This window comes from Cololabis saira, chromosome 1, assembly GCF_033807715.1.
Source record: "Cololabis saira isolate AMF1-May2022 chromosome 1, fColSai1.1, whole genome shotgun sequence".
NCBI classification, from domain to species: domain Eukaryota; kingdom Metazoa; phylum Chordata; class Actinopteri; order Beloniformes; family Belonidae; genus Cololabis; species Cololabis saira.
In genome coordinates this window covers 51,721,144-51,746,745 of record NC_084587.1, presented here as the reverse complement: position 1 = coordinate 51,746,745, position 25,602 = coordinate 51,721,144, and the positions used below count along the sequence as shown (strand labels likewise).

The 25,602-nt window shown below is 42.7% G+C and overlaps 3 protein-coding genes across 5 annotated transcripts in view; 2 read left to right on the top strand and 1 right to left on the bottom strand.

Moving 5' to 3' along the window:
• Positions 1–15,472, bottom strand: part of grk4 (G protein-coupled receptor kinase 4) — a 74,040-nt gene extending 58,568 nt beyond the window's left edge. The window contains exon 1 of the mRNA XM_061725947.1: positions 15,161–15,472. Coding sequence (XP_061581931.1) covers positions 15,161–15,212 — 52 coding nt within the window. The 5' untranslated portion in view covers positions 15,213–15,472. The remainder of the gene's footprint in view (positions 1–15,160) is intronic.
• The window catches only part of LOC133447583 (target of Myb1 membrane trafficking protein-like), a 217,967-nt gene that overhangs the window by 104,071 nt on the left and 88,294 nt on the right, over positions 1–25,602 (top strand). The gene's annotated exons all lie outside the window — the stretch shown is intronic.
• LOC133447284 (uncharacterized) overlaps positions 23,136–25,602 on the top strand; it is a 60,193-nt gene continuing 57,726 nt past the window's right edge. For 2 of the 3 annotated variants that reach the window (XM_061725927.1, XM_061725919.1), the window contains exon 1: positions 23,136–23,416. In XM_061725927.1, coding sequence (XP_061581911.1) covers positions 23,341–23,416 — 76 coding nt within the window. In that variant the 5' untranslated portion in view covers positions 23,136–23,340. Of the gene's footprint in view, positions 23,417–24,378; positions 24,609–25,602 lie in introns of those variants that run through there. The other variant, XM_061725935.1, reaches the window with a different exon arrangement.

The following is a 25,602-nucleotide window of genomic DNA, read 5'->3' as shown; positions in this document are numbered from 1 at the left end:
TCCTAATTCAAGGTTGTTAAAAAAATACTGCTATAATACCGTATCGTATCATTATCGTGACCTCAATATCGTGTATCGTACCGTATCGTGAGATTAGTGTATCGTTACACCCCTAGGATTGGATTAGTACTTGGTAATGGTCTATAAGTCCAGGCATTAGAATCAGAAAGAAAAAAAAAGTTATCCCTTTGAAGTGAAAAACATTGGCTGAGCGGGAGGAAAAGCAAAAACATATCAGACAGCTTTGCTCTTTTCCAATCCTCACCTCTCTTTTACTGCCCTTCAAAACCATTTCCTTCCCCTTATGCCTTCATTCATTCATTATAGCCAGACTTCGCTCTCCCGCTATAGGGCCAAGGAAGACAGCATGGGTCATGGGCAAGATTGTGAACACCAGGACACGCACACACACGCTCATTCCAACAGCATGCTGTAGTGTTTTGTAAAACCTTTTCCTTCCTCTGCCTCATCTCTCAGTGCTCTAGATATTCTATTAAATGGAGCAGAGATGTGCTTGAAAATTGACCCTAGTTTTCACAGCGTGAGGGGCCAAGGTGGAGGTAACGTGGTGAGACTAAACCTGAAGGAGATGCTGCCTGACACCATGTGTCTGAGAGCCAGGTAAAAGGTTGATTAAATCCACGTTATCTACAGCCACGCCTCACATGAAGGGCTGGTTAACTTCATGGCCAAGATGTAAGAGCAAAAATAAACATAATCAGCCTCTCCAATATTAAGCCCTTAAGCGCAGAACACATCGCACTTGTTATATCTTGACAATTATCTTCGATAAAGCAAAGTTTCAGGCCATACTGAAGGCAGGAATGACAAGTTATCAAGGGCAAATGGCAAAATGTGACTGGGAATGTTTCCAAATGCCAAACTTGGAGGAGGTAAGAAAAAAAAAAACACATTTAGTAAGCTAATACATTTTATTTTGCGACATGGAATTAGACCATATCACATACATGGATATAGTTCAAATTTGCGCTGTGATGAGCCAGAACTCTCTGCCTACTCCTTGTGCCCCCGCCCCTCCCCGTCATGCATGGGGGAGGAGGGGAAGGGCAGGAAAAGATGCTATTCAAGAAACATGGGGCAGCAGCAATGTCTGCGGAGCGTGTGGAGGAATTGGGACACCAACGTGATCTACTGAGCGGTGCCCATCACCCCTCCTTCTCTTTCCTTTATCTCATCACCATCATTGTTCCACCCCCCCTTTTTCTCTTCTGTGGATGTTTGCAGGCCAGACTCTTTGAAAAGATCCTAGAGACAACTTCTGTTGTAATAGACGCTATATAAATAAAATTGATACTGTTTGATATTTATGATTGACTGGTCTTGATTAAGAATAATAAGCTATGAAACAAGAAAATACTATTACTGTAGAATATTTCTAAACTTATATTTTAGAAAGCACTTAGTTGTATGAGTGTGTTCAAATGAAGCCAGTCAAATGTTTCGCATAAGCCCGTTTCATTAATAGTTGTTTATGATTCTGGCAGGACCTGGCATAAATGACAAGCACATCTGGCTGAAGTCCAAATTCACTCACATTGCGGAAAAATAATATCGGGATATACAGGACTGTCTCAGAAAATTAGAATAGTGTGATTTTCAGTAATGCAATTACAAAAACAAAAATGTCATACATTCTGGATTCATTACAAATCAACTGAAATATTGCAAGCCTTTTATTATTTTAATATTGCTGATCATGGATTACAGCTTAAGAAAACTCAAATATCCTATCTCAAAAAATTTGAATATTTTGGGAATCTTAAGCTGTAAGCCATAATCAGCAATATTAAAATAATAAAAGGTTTGCAATATTTCTGTTGATTTGTAATGAATCCAGAATGTATGACATTTTTGTTTTTTTTTTTAATTGCATTACAGAAAATAAAGAACTTTATCACAATATTCAAATTTTCTGAGACAGTTCTGTATATGGTATATTATGCATTTAGTCTAAATATATCGGGATATAGCTTGGTCCATATCACCCAGCCCTAGAACAATCATTCCACATTTAATAATGCAGCTGTTCCAGAAGTGCTTCAAATACTGCTCCTGCTTTGTCAATACCAAACGTACTCTGATTGTCTCTGTAGCCGCCCAGCGATGGGTTGCTGCTAGTGCCATGCAGCAGAGCTGAGTAGGCAGCACAGTGAATCTCACTCTGGGCACATCCCATTTGTGGGTGTAATTAATCTCAAACAACTCCCATATCAAGGGAGTGATGTGTTTTATGAGCCTCAGCTGGAAGAAACACCCCAGAGTGAAGAAGACAAGTGTTTGCCCTGCTATGACCACAAGTCTAATAAAGCTATGCTGGCTGATGTCACAGAAAAATCCCTCACAAGTGGCTTAAGCAATCGGTCACAATTTTGCAGCTGGTGAAGAAGAAACAGGGTGCAAGAGGCTAGTTACGCAAGCAACATGGGGATATTTACTCTGTAGTTGTAATGTTGCAAAGTTCTTTCCTTTTTCTGTTTTGGTTGGTTTGGAAGAGGACCAGTACTCACTCTTCCAAATCTTCCACAGCAAGATTCAAGTAAAAACATTCACCCAAAAGGGACACTAGTGTTCACTTTTAATGAACCAAGCATGCCAAGTGTGAAGACCAGGGATCCAGCGGATCCCTATCCCAACAGGAGTATCCTTATCTGGGGACTTGCAGTAATGTGTAATAATTATGGAGCATGTTTGTAATATTCCAGTGCAAGTGTGCCATGTTTATGAGATTTGTAAAGTAAAAATTGCACCACAAAATGACCTACCCTATTTCAGCAAACAGAGGTCATGGGACAATTTTAGGCCCTGTCCCAATACTCCCACTACCCTTAGTTTTCAGCCCTACCCCCTAAATTTTGCACGTTCCCGTGAGGGTAGTGGTGTCCCAATTCCTCTTTTCACCTAGGGGTAGTGAAGAAAACTAGTGTAGTGGCTATGAATCTGTCCCTACAGATCGAGGGATTTCCGATGCTGACTAGCTGATCTAGGGACAGAAAAATTTCCCAGTTTAAGATTAAGATTCCCAGAATATTCTAATTTTTTGAGATAGGATATTTGAGTTTTCTTAAGCTGTAAGCCATAATCAGCAATATTAAAATAATAAAAGGCTTGCAATATTTCAGTTGATTTGTAATGAATCCAGAATGTATGACATTTTTTTTTTTTTTTTTTTTTTTTTTTTTTTTTAAAATTGCATTACAAAAAATAAAGAACTTTATCACAATATTCTATTTTTCTGAGACAGTCCTGTAGGGGGATTGGTAGGATTACTTTATTCTTGGGTGGGTTGGTATGGAGCTAGAACGGTCTCAAAAGTCACAAATGCACACGCCGATTCACAAATGTATTTCTGATGCACACACAAATATATTTCTGATGCACACACAAATATAACCTAATTCAAAAACGATTTTTGGTCTGTGGACTTTGCAGCATTCGTTTGTGAATTTTGAGACTCCCCTGACTTGCCTCAATCCACAAATGTCTGTCAGATGTCTTCCTCGTTTCGGCCAATCATAAGAGCGCACCCCACGTTGTGGACGATTTACAGATATCAGTTTGTATGGCTAAATTATATGTTCACAATTAATGACTATACGTTTGACAGCATCAATGAAATGTTTTGGTTTTCAAATTTAACAGCATAGTTGTCATGTTGCTGCCAATAATGACAACCATCTGTCTGTGCAGTCAGGGCAATTCTTTGTGTTTTATTGTTTATAATATTTTTCCAGCATGGAGCTGGGACCTACCACCTAAAGTATAGAAAACCTTAACAACAGATATACGCATCTCCATGTTTGCATAGATGTGCTGGTAGTGCATCTCGTAAAAAAAATGATATTCTTTTCCTTGTCTTTGAGCACCTTAGATATTACAAATGGCTATTTGTTGATCTGGCTAAATCAGTAAAAGCCTTGATATGCTAGTGGGTGAGTGTTTGTGACAGAGTTATTTTAAGTGGGATGTTTTCCCTTGACTTGGGAAAGAGAAAAAGAAAAAAACTGATTAAGAGTCTAATCTGCTGGTCATTCTGCTCTAACTCAAAATGAGTCAGTTTCAGCTGCCAGTCATGCCACTGATACATCTCCATTTACCTGGAAACAATGAAACAATGCAGTACCCCCTCTGAACAATCAGGTACTTAAGGTCGGTTGATATTCATCGTAGGGATGGGCGATATATCGAGTATAGTCGATGTATCTCGGCTTCTACTCTGTGCAATGTACAAAATGACCATCGTGAATATTCAAGTATACATTTGCTTTTAGCCGCGGGCATTAAATTACCAACTTTTCTCACTCTCTTGTCTCGTCTCTCCTCTGAGACAAAAAAACAAGCGCACCCTGTTAGATACGTCAGTCACGTGTTGTCGTGTGTGCATTATCATACGCCCCCGACCAGCTGCTGGTGTCGGCGCTGCTGTCCGGGACCGCCGCTCACTTCCACCCCGCTTTAACTTCAACTTAACTTTCCCAAACTCGGCCTGTTTGCGCCGTGAGCGCATCCGCGCGGTTGCTACGCGTGACGGACTCTTTTCAAAGAAAACTGGGACGGTTTAGTAAAGACGGGAGGGGATGTTTTCTCCTCGCACGGCTCTCCGGAGAGCCGAGGAGCCGCTCAGCGCGACACGCGCAGCCGAGCCTTTAGGCTGATTTATGGTTCCGCGTTACACCAACGCAGAGCCTACGGCGTAAGTGCGCGTCGCCGCATACCCTACACCGCCGGCTACGCCGCAGAATCATAATTCAGGCTTTTCTCTTCCAGAGCTGAGAAACGTCACCTAGGGTGGGTAGGGTAGGTGGCTCAGTTGGTAGAGCGTTCGCCCATGAACCTGAAGGTCAGTGGTTCGAACCCTAGTTCCGCCTGTGTCCAATGCCGTGTGAATGTGTGTGTGTGTGGGTGAATGTTTGCAGTGTAAAGCGCTTTGGGGCTGTAGGAGTACAGCTGGAAAGCGCTATATATATATATAATAAGTGATATATATATATATATATATATAGAGTATAATATATATATAAGTGTAAGCCATTTACCATTTACCTAGTGTTGCTTAAATATGGCCACATGAAATCACTACCATCGAAACAAAGTCAAACAAGACTATATGACGTCATATTTCTAAAAGTAAGTGAAAGTGATGCAAAGTAAAGGAGGAGAGGATGAAACATTGCAGTCCCTACACCTACAATAGTCTTAATATAAAAGGTGCTCTAAAGGCCCTGCTGCTCAGAGCAGCTCATCCTGGTAAAACCAGGTAAAACCAGGACCAGAACATGTTCTTACAGATGTTCTTCAGATGGGGAGTCAGAGATGCAACGTGCTCTTTCTGTTTTGAAATGACACTTTTTATGTTTGTGCCACTCACTGCTTAGTAACTGTTTAATAAATACAGTTTTGGTAAATTTGACTTATTCCCCCTTTTTGCATGAAAGTTGAAAATGAGCATATATTAATGCAGTATGAACAAGAATCATCATACTGGTGTGATTGTATGCATCAAAGTTATGTTAATTCAAGGCTAAGGCAAAATATTGAGATATATATCGTGTATCGTGACATGGCCTAAAATATCGAGTTATTAATAAAAGGCCATATCGCCCAGCCCTAATTCATCGGATATTTGCAGTATACTTTTATGTCAGAGGAGCGGTTCAGTTTGGTACAGCATCATCATCAGTTTCTTCTTTGGATTCCACTGTTTACAACACTTTGTTGCATCTGAGTTGGCAGAACACCCTGTCAAAGGTGTCACAGGGGAGCAGATGGTTGTGTAAAGTGTGTGGTAGGGATTTACTCATAAGCTGTAAAATACTGTGCTTCCACCACATATATATGTCAAAGCATTTTTACAACTACTTTGCATGGACATTCTGATTAATAAGTCAGTAGTTTATATAAATGATATTTTGCTGCAGATCGATGGAATGTTTTAACTAAAAATTAAAATTACAACCATGTTTCAATGAGGAAATTGTGAAGCCAGCTGAAAACTTTGGTATACGATATCGTCTCAGAGGAAGAAAAGCCATCTCAGAGCACTGGTACCTGCACTCTCTTCAGCCAAAATGGAAACAGAAATGAGAATCACAGACGTATAGGTTTTTAGTGCAAAGCTTAAATTTGAATGAAACACATCTACACACTGACTACGTTTACATGCAGTCAAAATTTGGGTTATTGCTAATATTCCAGTTACTGAAACATTGGGAATAATCTGTTTACATGCGTGAACTAACAGGGTTCTCCCTGTTTACATGGTAATTAATCATTTGGGATATCTGGATCAAACCAGCGATGCACGGAGAACATCATGACGCATTTATCGTCATTTCCGCTTCTCCTTCTTGTATCCAAATTCAAAACAAATGCTGCTTCGCGCAACTTCTTGTAAATCTGGCTATCCTGGTACTTTCTACCGTCTACAAATGCAGAAATGTTCATATCCTTCATTACATTTATGAAGTGATTAGTCTCCTCCTGGTCTTTCTCCGTGTTTAGAAGAACTTCCTGGACTCAAAAGACCAGGATTCCTTGTGAACAGAACATGAGCAGAAAACAAATTCCTGGTCCGTTTGATGGGGATATTCCGTTTGGTGTTTACATGACCCAATATTCAGGTTTTAAAAGGAGGAACCCAGGGGTCATATTGGGGTTTTTAAAAACCCGAATATGAGCAAATTCGGGTTATTCAAAGGGGTTATTGGTGTTTACATGGCCGTGCAAATTCGGGTTATTGCCAATATTCGGGTTTTAAAATGATTATTGATGCATGGAAACGCAGTCACTGTTACATGTGGTTGACTTCTAATGGCATCATAACTTAGAAGTTGGTTTTTTCCTGCTTTTGTTTCAAATCAGCTTAATCAGTTCTATTTCCCTGAGTTAACCACTTTCAAAGCCAGTGTCACAAGTTACCTCCGGCTGTGACTCTAAATGTGTTAGCTACGGAAACAAACTCAATTTGAGAAATGTTTATGGCAATTCTGTAATTTTAAGAAGACAAATGTCTTATTTGCAGAGGGCGAATGGATGGAAGTAAATCTGTTCCATCAGGTTTTGAGTTTTATAAGCCTTTTACAATTTACGATTTTAAGCAGCGAATTAATATATATGAATTTGTATCTGAATTAAACTCCTCAATTTTTCAACACTTTATTATCACCTTTATTTTTTCAGTGTTTTATATTTCAAGAGTCAAAATTCGAAGATGAAAATTTCAAAAGGAAAATAATTCAGATTGCCAAATTCAGAGGTTAAAATTCGCTGTCAGAACAGGATAACTAGTCGATCCAGGATGACACCGAGCCGGCATCCAGCCAATCAAATCATGCTCCGCCGGTGTCAGGCACCCAAGGGCGGGGGCAAATCTGAAAGATCACACACCAAATTGTAGCACGCACGCACGCACGCCATAACGTGGTTCACCTTTCAGGTCTCGCTGCTTCAGGGATTTGCATTGTGCATCGTGTTCTACATTCTGATCGGCTACACAGTTTCCCCGCTTCTTCATTTCCTGTGTCAATAACGTTGGTTGCTTAGCAACAATGCTGAGAACGGCCAATGAGCTCCGGCGAGCAGCTCAAGAACGGGACCCTTTGATGAATCATTACAGTTCTCAGATATAATCTATGGTGGCATATCGGTTTATAAGGGTGCTTTCACACCTGTCCCATTTGGAGCAGTTGTTCCGGAACAGGGAGCGATTCCCCCTAAAGACCGAGTCGTTTGGTACATGTGAACACAGCAATCGCGCTCGGATGCGGGACAAAACCGGCGAGCCGAGATCTGCTAAGAGAGGTGGTCTCGACTCGCATCCATTCCAGACCTGGAGCGGTTCGTTTTTTTTATTTGTAGTGAAAACATAATCGACACAGCAACCGACACAACTCCATTCATTGTGTATGTGCGACCGCGGCGCAAGGAGAAGAATCGGCGCAGCCTCCTCCACCTTCTCTCCTATTGGACGAGCCGAGATGTCGTCCCAGCACGGCCCGGTGAAATTAAAAAAATGTTCAATTCAGGCAGGGTTTGCGCAGCGCAAACGCCGCCGCATGCGCCCTCTCGCCCACAGAGCGGTCCGCTCTTGCGCCGGCAGCACATAAATGAATGTGATCGCCGGCGGCGGTCTGCGCTTTGCTGTGAAAGGGGCTTGTTGTTTATCCCGGGGTGTGGAAGAGGGAACTCCTTCCGCGTTCATTTCTGACCAATCAGAGAACAGCTGGTTGGCGCATGGCATTTGTTAACAGCTTTGAAACGGTACAGACACTTGCCTTGTGAACACAAACGCCACAAACGAGAAAAGAAACAACTGTATTGATTTAGCCCCTGAATCGGAACAAAACAAACGGGCCACAAGTGTGAAAGCACCCTTATAATCTTTTTGCCCAGAAGAAAAAAGAGCGACAACAATGACCCATAACTATATAAAAAGGTTGCTATCTGTCCCGATCTGATCCCGTGATTGGAAATCGGGCCCGATCATGGATCACGATTTGGTTTGTTAGGAATGCAGGAGAGACCAGGATTGTAGGTCCCTTCAAACACCAACATTGGTTCTTTAAGCCAGAAAAGGACAAGTAGTAGTAAGAGTACAGTCTAAAAAGCACATTACATGCTTACAGGGTATTTTAAGTTGAGCTGCTGTTTTTATTTCATTCAAATTGATGTTTCAATTTATACTATTTTTGCTCGTTAATAGTTGCACTATTATTACTTGATTGTTCAAGTTACCTTAAAGAGAACTCCTCTGTTTAAGTGCTAAATGATAAAATAAGGAATAAAATAAAAATGGGGGACAACATGGATCTGTTTATTTTGCATTTGTTCATTTTCCTAATGTGTTATGAAAGTATCGGATCGGGAGTCGGTATCGACAGATCAGATCGGGCCAAAAACATCGGGGGGACATCCCTAATAAGACACAACAGACCAAAAGTTTAGACACACCTTATCATTCAAACAAATGGGGAAGTGTGTCCAAACATTTGGTCTGTACATACTTACGTGTGTGTGTGTGTATATATATATATATATATATATATATATATATATATATATATATATATATATATATATATATATATATATATATATATATATATATGGTGGTGGTGGTGTCTGTTTATTATGGTTATTTTACTTTACTATTTTAATTATGTTATTTTACTTCTGTCATTATAGGGTGAGCCGCTGCTCCTAAATATATACTAATACTAAATTTACGAAAAAATTACTAATTATCCGATTAGTCGACTAATCGTTTCAATAGTCGGTGACTAGTTGACTATTAAAATAGTCGTTAGTTGCAGCCCCTAATTACTAAACTTCACAAGAGATATGTTAAATGCAATATAAGCCAAGTATAGTGGCCCACACTGGGAGCAGCAGCAACAACATGATAAAACACTTGCAGTTAAGAGCACGCGTCAACCTAAACAGTGTGGTGTGTTTGACTGCTTTGGTAAAGCCTCTATGTCTCCATCACAGCCCCCCAGCTGAGACGCAGCAGCTCAGTCTTCTTAAATGAAGATATAACAAAACTTATAACACACTTTTTCAATTCTAACATAAAAAATGATTTAAAAGCCCGACAGGAAACAGCAGGCAGGCTAGAAGCGCAGATGTGGTAACCCCAGAGCACGGCCTCCATTGCTGCTGATGGGACAGGATTGTCACCAAACTCATTTTCAAAGATTTACTGGCCTTCACTTCAGATTCATCTAGCTCAGGGGTCGGCAACCCAAAATGTTGAAAAGAGCAATATTGGACCAAAATAACAAAAAACAAATATGTCTGGAGCCGCAAAAAAATTAAAAGTCTTGTATGTATAAGCCTTAGAATGAAGGCAACACATGCTGCATGTATCTCTATTAGTTATAGCTGGAGAAGATTTTCGAAATGTTGTGAAAAAAGTCGAAATGTCGAGAAAAAAAGTCATCATATCGAGATTAATGTTGAAATCTTTGTTAACAGAAATGTTGAAATGTAATATTTATTCTACACATTTTTACACCATTGGAAAACGTTCAGAATGTTTACATGGCCGTGCAAATTCGGGTTATTGCCAATATTCGGGTTTTAAAAGGGTTATTGATGCATGGAAACACAGTCATTCATTCTCTTAACTTAAAACTAACTGTCAGAGTATTTTGGGTGGGCCAAGTAAAACAAGAGGGATGCCAGAATTCTCAGCTACATTCTGATGACATGTTGTTCACGTTTGTTCATTTACGGAGAATCACCAGAGAAATGTGCATTTTCCTCTAACCATCATTTCATTCGCTTCTGAGAGGCAGAAAGTAATAAAATTGATTTTTTTAAAGTGTATGCATTTTTTATGTCATAATTTTAACAAAACTATAGGGCAGTGTATCAATAAAAGGGCCGATAAGTATCAGTACTAATAAGCAGTATTGGTATTACTTAAAGGGGACCTATTGTGAAAAACATGTTTTTTCTTGCTTTAACATATATAAAGTGGTCTCCCCTCAGCCTGACAACTCAGAGAAGGAGGAAAGTAACCAAATTCTGCAGTGTCTGTACAGCCGCCCGGATGATCCATCCAGTGTGATGTGGATCTACGAGCCAATAAGATTCTGCTCCCGTCGTTACGTAACGACAGGAGCGATGCGTGAAACCACGCCCACAACTAACTCTGGCCGGCACAACAACAACTCCACCGGCCGGAGCTTCCTCCATTTTTTCGTAGTGGTGTATCGTGTCATCCAGGCAGCCAATCAGCACAGAGCCTCATTATCATAGCCCCGCCCACTCAGAATCCTGCATAGATAATGAGGTTAGAGAATGGGATGATAAAGACATGGCTCAGAGGCTGAATTTCTAATTTATTTAGCAAAAACAATCAAAAGCTTGTTTTTAAGACATTCAAGGCCTGTTTAAAATAGGTATTAGATGCCATAAAATCCTCATGATACCCATGTGTGTGATTTTTGTATATCCCATGCCATCCCAATTCAAATATGTATCTAAAAAGGGGATAAATTGATAAATAATTGATAGTAAAACTGACAGTTGCTTTCAGTTTGTCATGTTGGTCTCAGTTTGAGATGCGCAGATTTGAGCTCAGTGCATCTCCAAAAATCAACATTAAAATAATATCGAAAAGTTAGTTAATGTGGTCTATGATGAGATTTTCCCGATATTATATTGATTTAGATTATGTAAACTCAAAGTGCTACACTTAGCAGTCTTAGAATCTCCACAACTGAGAGCTCGATCTCCAGTGATTAGAAGAAACTAATTGCCCATACTTTTGGTGCTGTAGAAGAAATGTCTTGCAAAACTATCTTACTTTGCAGATGTAAACACACGTAAATGATTTTAGCAGACACTGACTTTTTAGACAAGTATACAAACTGTGAGTGTGAAACTGACAAAGGCAGGAATGGTGAACGTTAACAGGAGTGTCATCTCTAACCACTTCCTTTGACGTGTGTCAGTTCAGCTGTGGCAGACGGGGCACACCCTCCACTTCTCTCTCTGGCCACCCACTTTCACATCAACAAAACTGTTAGGCACCACAGCTTTGACATGAACAACGTCCAAAACATTAAAAATATCTCAAAATGAATAGTCCATCATTTTTATTTCACTGAACAATGGTACAATGGAGTCAGAGAGGAGCCGTCTTGCTCGTCAACTCACCAGCAGCTTTAAATCCATTCTGGTGGGTGCTATCTTGTGGGCCTTAAAACATGAAGGTGACCACAGAAGCTTCTGAATCAAAGACTGCTGACCCATAAAGTCAGTCTTCCTAAATCTGTAATCATTTTTTTTGGTTGGTAACACCTCTAGCTCTGGGACTAAAGCCTGATTTAAGGTTCTGCGTTAAACCAACGCAGAGCCTATGCCGTTCCTGTGACGCCGTTGTGAACCCTTCAGACTTCTCCGTCACTCCATTTCTCCGCGGTGCAAAACCCCCCCAGAGCGCTAGTTGATACTTTGTTTAACTTCTGGCTATTCCGGTCACAGTGAATCAAAGAGATAAGGACAACTATTGTGCAAAAAACCAAAACAAATCAAAAGAATAAATACATTTAAAAAAGAAACAAAAAAAATTAATTAAATTAATTAAAAATAACACACACATGAAGAAAAGAGTGCTGAAAGTTCACTACTGCTTTACAAACCGGAAATGCGTTGCTACCAAGCAAACCAATCACAGCCCTCTCCGTCTGCGTTGGGTCGTAGTTCCATTTTTTGGGAGGTGCAGGTCAGGCTACGGTATAGCTACGGAGAAACTCCCGCGTACCCTACGGCGTAGGTTTAACGCAGAACCATTAAATCGTCTAATTACCGTATTTTCCGCACTATAAGGCGCACTGCATTATAAGGCGCACCTTCAATGAATTACATATTTTAAAACGTTTTCCATATAAGGCGCACCGCATTATAAGGCGCCACAGTAGAGGCTGGGGTTACGTTATGCATCCATTAGACCTAAATAAATAAATATATCTAAAACAAAACTTTTTTTTTTAAATAAATAAATAAATCCAGGTCTTTCCAGGGTCTTATACTACCCTGTTAGGCTTGCAACTGGGGCTGGGGAGCTAAAACCCTTGAAAAAGAAACTGTTTTGCAGCTTCTTGCGTGTGCTGGCTGTAACTGTAACTCTGTAACTCCCATCCAATATGGCAGCTACCATGGATTACAGCATGTCATGAGGCGTCTACGTATATATGTCTATGGTTGCGAGACCTGTTGCGGCTCAATATTGATCCATATTTAAGGCGCACCGGATTACAAGGCGCATGGTCAGCTTTTAGGTGCGCCTTATAGTGCGGAAAATACGGTACTATTCAGCAAACCTTTAGGCACCTGACATTTATGAGGACCTGACCTGAGGGCCGGATCCCTGAGGACCTGAGGGGGGACCTGGGGACCTGAGGGGAGACCTGGGGACCTGAGGGGAGACCTGAGGGGAGACCTGAGGGGGGACCTGAGGGGGGACCTGGGGGGAGACCTGAGGGGAGACCTGAGGGGAGACCTGGGGGGAGACCTGAGGGGGGACCTGAGGGGAGACCTGAGGGGGGACCTGAGGGGGGACCTGAGGGGAGACCTGAGGGGAGACCTGAAGGGGGACCTGAGGGGAGACCTGGGGACCTGAGGGGAGACCTGGGGACCTGAGGGGAGACCTGCTCCTGTGCTGTTCCACGGGACACGGGCAGCAGCAAATAGGACGTCTCCACTTCCGTAAAAATCACAGTCACAATATCGTTTGCTCTTCGTCTGGAAGGAAACGGACTTCAGCAGGGCAGGCCCCGTGTTCTGCCCCCGGAGCCCGTCTCACCCCCCGTGTTCTGCCCCCAGAGCCCGTCTCACCCTCGTGAGCCCATCTCATCCCCCGTGTTCTGCCCTCGGAGCCCGTCTCACCCTCGCAAACCCGTTTCACCCCGGTGTTCTGCCCCCGGAGCCTGTCTCACCCCCGCGTTCTGCCCCCGGAGCCTGTCTCACCCCCGCGTTCTGCCCCCGGAGCCCGTCTCACCCCCGCGTTCTGCCCCCGGAGCCCGTCTCACCCCCGCGTTCTGCCCCCGGAGCCCGTCTCACCCCCGCGTTCTGCCCCCGGAGCCCGTCTCACCCCCCGCGTTCTGCCCCCGGAGCCCGTCTCACCCCCCGCGTTCTGCCCCCGGAGCCCGTCTCACCCCCCGCGTTCTGCCCCCGGAGCCCGTCTCACCCCCCGCGTTCTGCCCCCGGAGCCCGTCTCACCCCCCGCGTTCTGCCCCCGGAGCCCGTCTCACCCCCCGCGTTCTGCCCCCGGAGCCCGTCTTACCCCCGTGTTCTGCCCCCGGAGCCCGTCTCACCCCCCGTGTTCTGCCCCCGGAGCCCGTCTCACCCCCGTGTTCTGCCCCCGGAGCCCGTCTTACCCCCGCGTTCTGCCCCCGGAGCCCGTCTCACCCCCGTGTTCTGCCCCCCTCATCACATGCGAGGACAACTAAAGAAGGACATGCTATTTGCAAATGTCCACTACACCTTGTGCGGGAAAAACGGTTCTCCATCTTGCACCGAGGGCCGCTGCAAACCCCCCCCCCACCAGGGAGGTTTTGCAGGTCTTTGCCCACCCCCCCCCGGGGTCTTTACCCCCCCAGGGAGGGTGATGCGGGGCTCAGCCCCCCCCCCGTCGGGATGCGGGGCTCAGGCCCCCCCCCGTCGGGATGCGGGGCTGAGGTCCCCCCCGTCGGGATGCGGGGCTCAGGTCCCCCCCGTCGTGATGCGGGGCTCAGGTCTATACCCCCCCCCCGTCGTGATGCGGGGCTCAGGTCTATACCCCCCCCCCCCGTCGTGATGCGGGGCTCAGGTCTATACCCCCCCCTTCGTGATGCGGGGCTCAGGTCCCCCCCCCGTCGTCGTGATGCGGGGCTCAGGTCTATACCCCCCCCCGTCGTGATGCGGGGCTCAGGTCCCCCCCCCCCCCTTCGTGATGCGGGGCTCAGGTCCCCCCCCCCCCCCGTCGTGATGCGGGGCTCAGGTCTATACCCCCCCCCCCCCCCCCCGTCGTGATGCGGGGCTCAGGTCCCCCCCCCCCTTCGTGATGCGGGGCTCAGGTCCCCCCCCCCGTCGTCGTGATGCGGGGCTCAGGTCCCCCCCCCCCTTCGTGATGCGGGGCTCAGGTCTATACCCCCCCCCCCCCGTCGTGATGCGGGGCTCAGGTCTATACCCCCCCCCCCGTCGTGATGCGGGGCTCAGGTCCCCCCCCCCCCTTCGTGATGCGGGGCTCAGGTCCCCCCCCCCCGTCGTCGTGATGCGGGGCTCAGGTCCCCCCCCCCCCTTCGTGATGCGGGGCTCAGGTCTATACCCCCCCCCCCCCGTCGTGATGCGGGGCTCAGGTCTATACCCCCCCCCCCGTCGTGATGCGGGGCTCAGGTCCCCCCCCCTTCGTGATGCGGGGCTCAGGTCTATACCCCCCCCCCCCCGTCGTGATGCGGGGCTCAGGTCTATACCCCCCCCCCCCCCCCGTCGTGATGCGGGGCTCAGGTCCCCCCCCCCCCCCGTCGTGATGCGGGGCTCAGTCTTTGTTCCGCTGGTTCTCGTCGGCATTGAAGGGAAAACGATGCACTCTCGTTCTTGGCACTGGCCTCTCTTTTCAGGGGGGGGGGGCGGCGTATTCAGATACACTTACCTTCCCGAGCCTTCAGCAGAACTGTGTTGGCCACAATATTTTCAATCTCCATTGTCAGAATGCGAGTCCCGAGCAGTCGAGATACATTTCACTCAGAAAAACAGGCTCGAACGGAGACGGAGAGACGGGGAGCCTGGACGGAGAGCGAGGTGCGGGGAGCAGCAGCTGCTGCTGGCGCCGTCAGGCTTCACTTCAGCTCGGAGCTCCGCTCCATGGCGAGAGCTTTCGACAAACCCGACCAATGAAGCGGTTATATTAGCATTCACAGCTCCTTCCCGTCCGCCCGCCGTCCTTCCTGCTCCAGCTGCCTCCTCCTCTTCCTCCTCTTTCTCCTCCTCCTCCTCCTCTTCCTCCTCTTTCTCCTCCTCCTCCTCCTCCTCCTCACCCCCAGGGAGAGGAGGAGGAGGGATCCATTTACAACTACTGCACTCATACAGAATTAGAATATTGTGACTTTCTGTAATGCAATTACAAAAACAAAAATGTCATACATTCTGGATTCATTACAAATCAACTGAAATATTGCAAGCCTTTTATTATTTTAATATTGCTGATCATGGCTTACAGTTTAAGAAAAACTCAAATATCCTATCTCAAAAAATTTGAATGTTCTGGGAATCTTAATCTTAAACTGTAAACCATAATCAGCAATATTAAAATAATAAAAGGCTTGCAATATTTCAGTTGATTTGTAATTAATCCAGAATGTATGGCATTTTTGTTTTAATTGCATTACAGAAAATAAAGAACTTTATCACAATATTCAAATTTTCCTCAGTCCTGTACATACAGACGTAACGGAGACAAGAAAAAAGAATTAGGAAATTATATCACATTTTCGATGCCAAAAATCTGCATACTTGCACTCCACTGGAAAAAAAGCAGAATCACTGGATGATGGAAGAAGGAGCTGATGAAGGTCTTGGACTGGAGAGGTTGACTTGTCAGAATTTATAGATATTTGAGACTCATTTATGTCTTTCTTTTTGTATAGATATCTTTATTGAGGGCAATAAAAAAAAGAAAAAAATAAGATTTACAATAACAATATAATTATCAATACCCCCCCTTTTTTTTACTTTTCATAACATTAATTAAACAAAAATAAATAATAATAATAATAATAATAATAATAATAATAATAATAATAATAAGAGACAAAAAATATATATATAAAAAATAAATAAAAATAAAAAATAAGAAAAAATAAGTAAAAATAAATAAAAAATAAATACAACAACACACCCCTCTCCCCTTCCCTCCCTCATATGGTCAATAGATTATCATTTGTCTTTCTTGACCAACGAAATGGATAACACAAAACTTACACTGGCGATGTGAGTGTACCGATCCTGCCTTTTAAATTTAATTTTGCTTTACAGCACTTTATTCGTTTGATGTATGTAGTTCTTAAATATTTATTTTGTATTTATTTATTGATTTATTTTGTATTTATTTATTTATTTTTTACTGTCTGTGTGTATGTGTGATTGTTTGAGGGGATATATATATATATATATATATATATATATATATATATATATATATATATATATATATATATATATATATATATATATATATATATATATATATATCCCCTCAAACAATCACACATACACATGTGTATACATATGTGGAAAATGTTTGTAAATTTGACATAAGTTTTGATATGCTTGCTGAACTTCAATAAAAAATATTGTTAAAAAAAAATTATACCACATATTGTTATTTATGAATCTACATAATTCCCTACAGATAAAGCAGAGATGGGAAGCAGAAACGAACATAACACAGGACACCTGGAAGGAGGTGTGCACTGAGGAACACCTGCTCACAAATTCAAATACATGGAGGGAATTCAAATGGAAAATAATCACTAGATTCTTCAGAACGCCGGAAATAATATCCAAAATGGGCCCGACACATCCCAGTTCATGTTGGAGGAACTGCGGGACACACATTGCCAATCATCACACCCATATATTCTGGCTATGTTCTAAATTAAGTGTATTCTGGAAAGAGGTATTTGATGCCCCCAAAGAGGTTTTTCAACAGGATATTCCACAAGACCTCACAGTGGCACTGCTGGGAGTAATACCCAAAAGCCTGGACTGGAGGGCCAAGAAATACCTTTTAAATATATTATTTGCAGCAGCCTTGAAGTGCATAACTATCAGATGGCTGAAACCAGACCCTCCCACATACAAGATATGGATCCAAAAAGTATGGGATCTTTATCAAATAGAGCAAATCACTTGCTCATTAAGGCTCCAAAAATCCACCCTTATTAAGCGGTGGAGCCCTGTCATGGCTTTATTACGGTAATACAATGAGGTCTACAGGACTGTCTCAGAAAATTTGAATATTGTGATAAAGTTCTTTATTTTCTGTAATGCAATTAAAAAAACAAAAATGTCATACATTCTGGATTCATTACAAATCAACTGAAATATTTGCAAGCCTTTTATTATTTTAATATTGATGATTATGGCTTACAGTTTAAGATTAAGATTCCCAGAATATTCAAATTTTGAATTTTGAGATAGGATATTTGAGTTTTCTTAAACTGTGGGAGAATATTAAATATGAAAAAGGTGGCAAAGCTTTTTAATTTCCAGACGTGTGTGGAAACAGACACGATCGCAGGCCTTCATCCTGATGAACGGATCCGGCGGCAGCTGTACATACACACATGTACACATGTACACACATGTACACACACACACACACACACACACACACACACACACACACACACACACACACACACACACGTACACACACACGCACACACACAGACACATACACACATGTACACACACATGCACACATACACACACACACACACACACACGCACACATACACACACACACACACAAACACACACATGTACATACACACGCACACACACACATACACACACACACCTACACACATGTACACACACACACGCACACGCACATACACACATGTACACACACACACACACACACATACACACATGTACACACACACACACATGCACACATGTACACACGCGTATTATATACTGACGGATTAAGCCCAATGTACACGTTTATTGAGTCCTACACATTGTGGATGTCCGCGATCACCTCTCTCATAAGCAATATGAACAATATAAACTTATATTTAAAACATGAAGCATCGCGATCTGATTCCTCCGCTGCAGAAATAAAGACAACTTGTGCTGACGGGATTATCGAGGTGCAAACGTGAGAAATAAAGAGCAAAGTCGCTGTAAGAGATGTCCGACCTGTAGCAGCTCCAAATGATGCATCATGTTGGTCTGAACCAGAGAAGCTGGTCCAGTTCAGGATAGAAATCCAGAAGGATTGTTTGGTTACTTTGTAACCTTGGTTCTCTGAGTGAAGAGACTATGTCTCCACTCTGTTACATATTTCATATGTACGGGGGATGACCCCCCTGCTGTCAAGGTACGTGGATATTTCTCTAAGACACACCGGCTTGCCCGGCCACGCCCCTAGGTTTACCTATAAAGCACCTGTGCTGGCGTGTAATCAGTGATAGTTTGATCGAAACATGTCTCCGACCGGCCTGAAAGCTGGAGAGATAGTCTCTCACTCAGAGAACCAAGGTTACAAAGTAACCAAACGTTCTCTATCGTATCGAGACTATCTCTCCACTCCGTTACATATTCCATATGTACAGGGAACTCTTTAAGACACCCCGTGAGGAGACGGTGAGGCTCACAGCCCAGTACACCAAAGTGACATCTCCTATTCTTCCACACTGTCTACATACCAGTCAGGACAAGGCCCCGCAAGACGCAAAGGCCAAGCCCGAGAGGCAGCCGGGCCGCTCAGGACAGTCCGCAAGCCACAAGACTGACCAAAAGAAACCAAACAAAAAGTCAAGAACGGAGCGGCCGCTCAGATCAGCCCGCAAGACGCCAAGCTGACCGAAGGAGACAACAAAGGATGTAGCCGCCTAGAGTCACACCCAGCACCCGCTCACCAAAGGAGGGGCTGGCTGCAACATTCAGACGGTAAAACCGTGAAAACGTGGACTGAGATGACCATGTGGCTGCTGCACAGATGGTAGCAGGAGAGGCCCCTCTGCCACAAGGCCCATGAGGTGGCCACGCCACGTGTCGAGTGCGCCCGAACCCAGGATGGGACAGGCACACCTGAGAGCACATAAGTCTTCTGAATAGTGTCCTTAATCCAGTGGGACAGTCGAGACTTCGATAAGGGTCTGCCCAAACAGCTCGAGTTGAAACAAACAAAAAGCTGATCGGTCTTCCTGATGGCCTGCGTGCGCCATATGTACTCCGTCAAGGCCCTGACAGGGCACAGCATGGGCAGGAGCTGCTCAATTCTCTGTCCCACCTCAGAAGAGGACAGTGACCGCAGCTCGACCGTCTGGGACAGATGGAACTCAGACAGAACCTTAGGCAGGAATGCTGGGTTGGGGCAGAGGACAACCCCCGAGCCATCCGGCAGGAACCTGCAGCAGTCACTGTGAACGGACAGTGCATGGAGCTCGCTCACCCTCCTGGCAGAAGTCACAGCCAGCAGAAACACGGTTTTCACGGAAAGCCATTGCAAATCAGCAACCACAAGGGGCCCAAAGGGGGAATGCTGAAGTGCACCAAGGACGATATCCAAGTCCCAAGGAGGGACCGAAGGTCCAGTCCTACGAACCGCAAGCATCTGGGCACCCTTGAGGAACCGGGAAATCAGGGAGCAGTCATCGAGAGACAATGCATGCTCACCGACATGAACTGCGTTAACAGCTGCCACCATACCTCGCAGGGTGGCAGCAGACTTCCCAGCCTCCAATTGAGACTGCAAGAATGACAGGATGCCCCGGGCGGTGGCTGAATAGGGATCCATCTGGTGAGCCCCACACCAAGTGGTAAATACCCCCCAACGGTATGAGTAGGCAGACCTAGTGGGTGCCCGGGCCGCTTGCACAGTCTTCACCACAGATTCCAGCAAGCCTAAAGCCAGGAGCCCGTCCCTCTCAGGGGCCAGGCCACCAGTCTGAGCCCCGCTGGGAACTCACGGAACCGTGAGCAATACGTCAGTATGGGGAATCACAGCGGCCGTGACCGGAAGACTGCACCCAGCACGGATCGAACAGAGCGCGTTAACTCACGAAACCGCGAGCAATATGCTGGACTAGGAACCGGTTCTTTGTGTTTCTGGAGAAGAAGAATATAGAGGAAGGGAAACAGCAATCCAGGGAGGCTGCCCGGAGACAGACGCCCAACTACAGCTACAGTAGGTAAGTGGATTCACGCTGCACCCACACAATCACACACACTTCTCTGCAACACAGATCATCTCACACTGCACCTTGACTCAGGTGGAGATCAAACAATCACTGGTTACACGCCAGCATAGGTGCTTTATAGGTAAACTTGAGGGCGTGACCGGGCAAGCCGGTGTGTCTTAAAGAAATATCCACGTACCTTGACAGCAGGGGAGTTCATTCCCCGTACATATGAAATATGTAATGGAGTGGTCTCTCGGCTGGCCTGGGAACGCCTCGGACTCCCCTCGGAGGAGCTGGAGGAAGAGCTGGAGGAAGTGTCTGGGGTGAAGGAAGTCTGGGCATCCCTGCTGAGGCTGCTGCCCCCGCGACCCGAGAACGGATAAGCGATGGACGATGAATGGATGGATGGATGGATGGATGGATGGATGGATGGATGGATGGATGGATGGATGGATGGATGGATGGATGGATGGATGGATGGATGGATGGATGGATGGATGGATGGATGGATGGATGGATGGATGGATAGCTAGCTTTATACATGAATTGTGCAGTTTGGAATTCTACTCTGTCAAACAATTTGATTATTTTAGAATTGAAGAATAAGGAATTGATGTGTTCATGAAAACCAGCCATATGAATTATCCTTATGGCTCTTTTCTGCAGTATGAATAGTGGTTGCAGTGAACTTTTATACGCATTTCCCCAAACCTCTAAACAGTAACTTAGATAAGGCAAAACCAGGGAACAGAACAGAATGTGGAGTGATTTGTTATCCAGAAATTGCTTTGCTCTGACCAGAACTGAGATGCCTCTAGATACTTTGTTGTGGATGTGTTTAATATGAGATTTCCAGCAAATCCTGTCATCTATAATTACCCCAAGAAATGTAGTTTCATGTAGCTATTATTTCAATGTTTACACCCTCAATCTGTACCTGTGCTTGATTGTTTTTATTGTTTCCAAATACCATAATTTTTGTTTTGTTTAAGTTTAATGATAACTTGTTATTGTCAAACCATTTTTTAATTTTGTCAAATTCTGAGGTAATATTGTCCAAACGCTGCTGTAAATTCTCACCAGAATAAAATATGTTTGTGTCATCGGCAAATAGTATGAATTTCAGTGTTTGTGATACTTTACATATGTCATTGATATAGATGATAAACAGTTTAGGACCCAACACTGACTCTTGGGGGACGCCACACTCAATGTCCAAACATTGTGACTGATTTTCTCCCATCTTCACAAATTGTTTCCTGTTCTTTAAGTAGCTTCTAACCCACTGTAAGGCACATCCCCTTATCCCATATAGTTCCAATGTATTGAATAATATTTCATGATTTATTGTATTGAAAGCTTTTTTTAGATCAATGAATAAACCAACTGCGTATTACTTTTCATCTCTGGAATTTGTGGTTACTTCAGTGAGTTCAGTTAATGCTTGTGCTGTTGTTTGGGTTTTTCGGAATCCATACTGACTGTCAGATAGTAAATTGTGTTTATCTATGAAACTGTCTAATCTGTTATTAAATAGCTTTTCTAAAATGTTTGAGAATTGTGGGAGAAGCGAGACAGGTCTGTAATTTGTGAAGTGGTGTTTGTGTCCAGTTTTGTACAACGGCAGAACTTTAGCTATTTTCATGCCATTGGGGAATTGACCAGTTTGCAGTGATAAGTTAAAAATATGCGTTAGAGGTTTGGAGATCCCGTCAACAACCTTTTTTACTATTTTCATGTCTATTTCATTATAATCAGTTGATGTTTTGTTTTTGCATTTAATCACAATATATATATAGATAATCTCCTTTTCCTCCACAGGTTTAAGGAACATTGTGTTAGGATTTGTTTCTATGAGATTATCATTAGATGTCACTGGATCTGTGATTTTTTTTGCTAAATTTGGTCCAACACTTACAAAAAATGTATTACATTTATTAACCACTTCATCCATGTTATGTATGATCTTATCATTTTCTATAAAATACTGCGGATAATTAATCTGCCTATAGTTATTTCGGATTATGCTGTTTAATACAGTATATTCCATATACCCTTAATGTTATGCTTATCGTTATCTATTAGTTTGTTATAATATTCTTTCTTACAATTTTTCATAATATTAGTTATTTTCTTATTTCTTATATTTATTTTCTGCTTCATTTGTTCTATGTTTTAGGAATTCTCTGTATAATGTATTTTTCTTTTTGCAGGCATTTTGCAGTCCCTTTGACATCCACTGATTATTGTTATATTTTAGTTTTCTACTATATTGTTTAATTGGACAATTTTTATCATATAGTGATTTAAATGTTCTTGAAAATTCATCATATGCTTTATCAATATCATTTTCTTTATATATTAATTCCCAATTATGTGCTATTAGATCGTAGTATATCATAAGTGCCAGTGGCACAATTTACCCCAGGCCCTTTGCTTTGGCACAAATTACCCCAACCCCACCATTTGGAAGAAAATGCATCCTCTAGCTGTTTTAAGTTACTATCATGCTAACTATAGATTCATGGTGTAGCTTACTAAAGCACCATAACATGTGTGAACTGTTTTCTAAGTTGTCTATAATTGTTTCAACACTGCAATCAAAAAACCTTGTTCATAGAAATTTTACTTTGGAGGGCATAAAATTGTTTTTTGAAGTTAAATGTGCTTATCTCTCAAACCATGTGCCTCCCTTCTTTGCAAGATGGTTAAAATGGATGCCTCTCCAAAAATATGTGATCACATGACCAATTTCTTGTATGGTTTTCTAGATAACAGGGGTGGAACAACTTGCCCCTTGGCACAAATTACCCCACTCTCCCCTACAGTTAAAGATACAAGCGACATTGACCAAGGAAAAAGAGGAAAAAACTGAAAAAACTGCCCTCCATCAGCGTTCCGCTGAAAGAGGGAGATGAAGAACATGAACTGGATCATCAGTTTTATGCTTTACGGTCTGTTTTTGCGCTCCTCTGTGTTCTCTAATGCGGGTGAGTAAGGTATAAAACCGTCTCATATCCAACTATTGCCAGTATGAATATAAAATACGGGTCAAATACGGCAAATGAATGAATGCGGCTGAGAAACAGAAAGATATGAAGTACTGAATTTGAGATAATGCAGATTTTCTTTTCATACATTTCTTTCATTACCTTGATTACACCCATACTTCCACCGTAATATTTACATACTCTTACTATAAAAGAAAAGGATGAAATACTTTTCCTTTTTTTTACTTCAGGTTCTGTGTTGCAGAGACTAAAAATGAATTATCCCATAATTTCACCTAATACGTCATATAGCCCTCTTTACAACTAGAATCCCTACAGACACACTGAATTTCAAACAAGTTAACTGTGGAAAAATTGAAATATTAATATCTAAACTTCAAACACTACTTTTGTACAAAGGTCAGTTGCCTTTTTTTGATTCCGGTTCGGTGTTGGGGAGACTATAAAAATTAATTCTTCCATCATTTCACCTAATACCTCATAGACCTCTCTTCACAAGAGAGGTGTTGCATATAAACACAGGAAACCCAGGTTTTTACAAACAGAAGAGGACAGAGAGAAGGGGAAAGATTTTCTATTCACCATTTTTTCTATTCACCATTGTTTAATCTTGGTGTGTGCAGGTTGTTTGGGATGCATGTAAGCCTGTGAGCGTAAGTGTTGGGGGCAGTAGTGATTAAAGTTAGTGTATAAAAGACATACATAATGTGTACAAGTATCTTTAACTGCTCATATATATTTAAGTATCCCAATATGAAGTCACATGTCCATGCAATCAGATAGTACATATACATATTCATTGTTGGAAAAAAATACACACACACACACACACACACACACACACACACACACACACACACACACACACACACACACACACACACACACACACACACACATACATACATAAATTCACACACACAATTACACGCACACATATATGATGTATATGTGTGTACATGCACACATACACGCGCGTGCATATGCATACACACACACATCCATACATATACACATACATATACCTACATTCAAGCATATACACGTACTTACATACACACAAATAGTATATCCAGAACTAACCGTCCAACTGAAGCAGGGAGGTGAAGAACATGAACAAGAACAAAACAAAACATGAAACTAAATTGCTCCTCGGCTTTCTCTAATGATGGTGAGTAAGCAGTTAACTATTGCCAGTTTGGATATAAAAGACGGGTAAACATCAGTTTTCGTTTATTAAATTCATAAATATGCGGTGAAAGTTGAAACTTTAGTAACGCGTCTCTGGATCTGAATAAAAGTCCAAAATAACCTCCATATACGAAGTAGGAAGAAGATGTTGGTTGGTTATTTTAAACAATTTCGCAAAAACAGAGGTACTTAACAATACGAATAACAAAAAGAACATCGTACTAACAAAAATAATTCTAAAATGTACCTTTTAATGTATTTATTTAAGTGTTTTTATCAGAAATCCCTCGTGTTGTTTTACTGATGTAGTGTTTAGTTTTCACCACAAGGTGGCGGTGCAGACGTGAACATGGAGCTTGTTTGTCAGGAGGTTTGAATGTAGATTTGTTTCCGTTTGGTCTGAAAAAAGGAATCATCATACCTTTACAGGAAAAATACGAATCCTGCTCATCGCTTATTTATTTATTGACAAGTCCAAATTGGACAAAGATGAGATGGGATGGAAAATGCAAAGTAATAATAATAATAATTATAACTGTCAAGATAAACAATTACAGTAAAGTTACGTTAACAGATACAATTGTAGTTATTTCCCTTCAGAATTAATAATTAACTCTTACTGCCAGAATGCTGTCAAACTCCTCTTTAGAAAACCTATGAGAGCAAAGTGTTGTGTTAATAATGACAATATGGAAGGATTACGGTAAGTCTTTATAGTCAGAAGGAGCTCGGCTTAGAGGTTTTATATGGAAGGAGAAAATGTTAACGATGATTTAGAAAGAAACCACGAAGGGAAGATGATCGATGAAATATGATGTCTTCTGCTAATCATCACAACTCTGGCTGCAGTAATTTACATCAGCTGGAGGCTGTTAAAAGTTATTTTAGGACAAACCACTCCTGTAAAATGTGCATTATTTTGCATAAAACGCCTATCCAAGTTATACCCAAAGTAAATTGAAATCTGTTCTTGA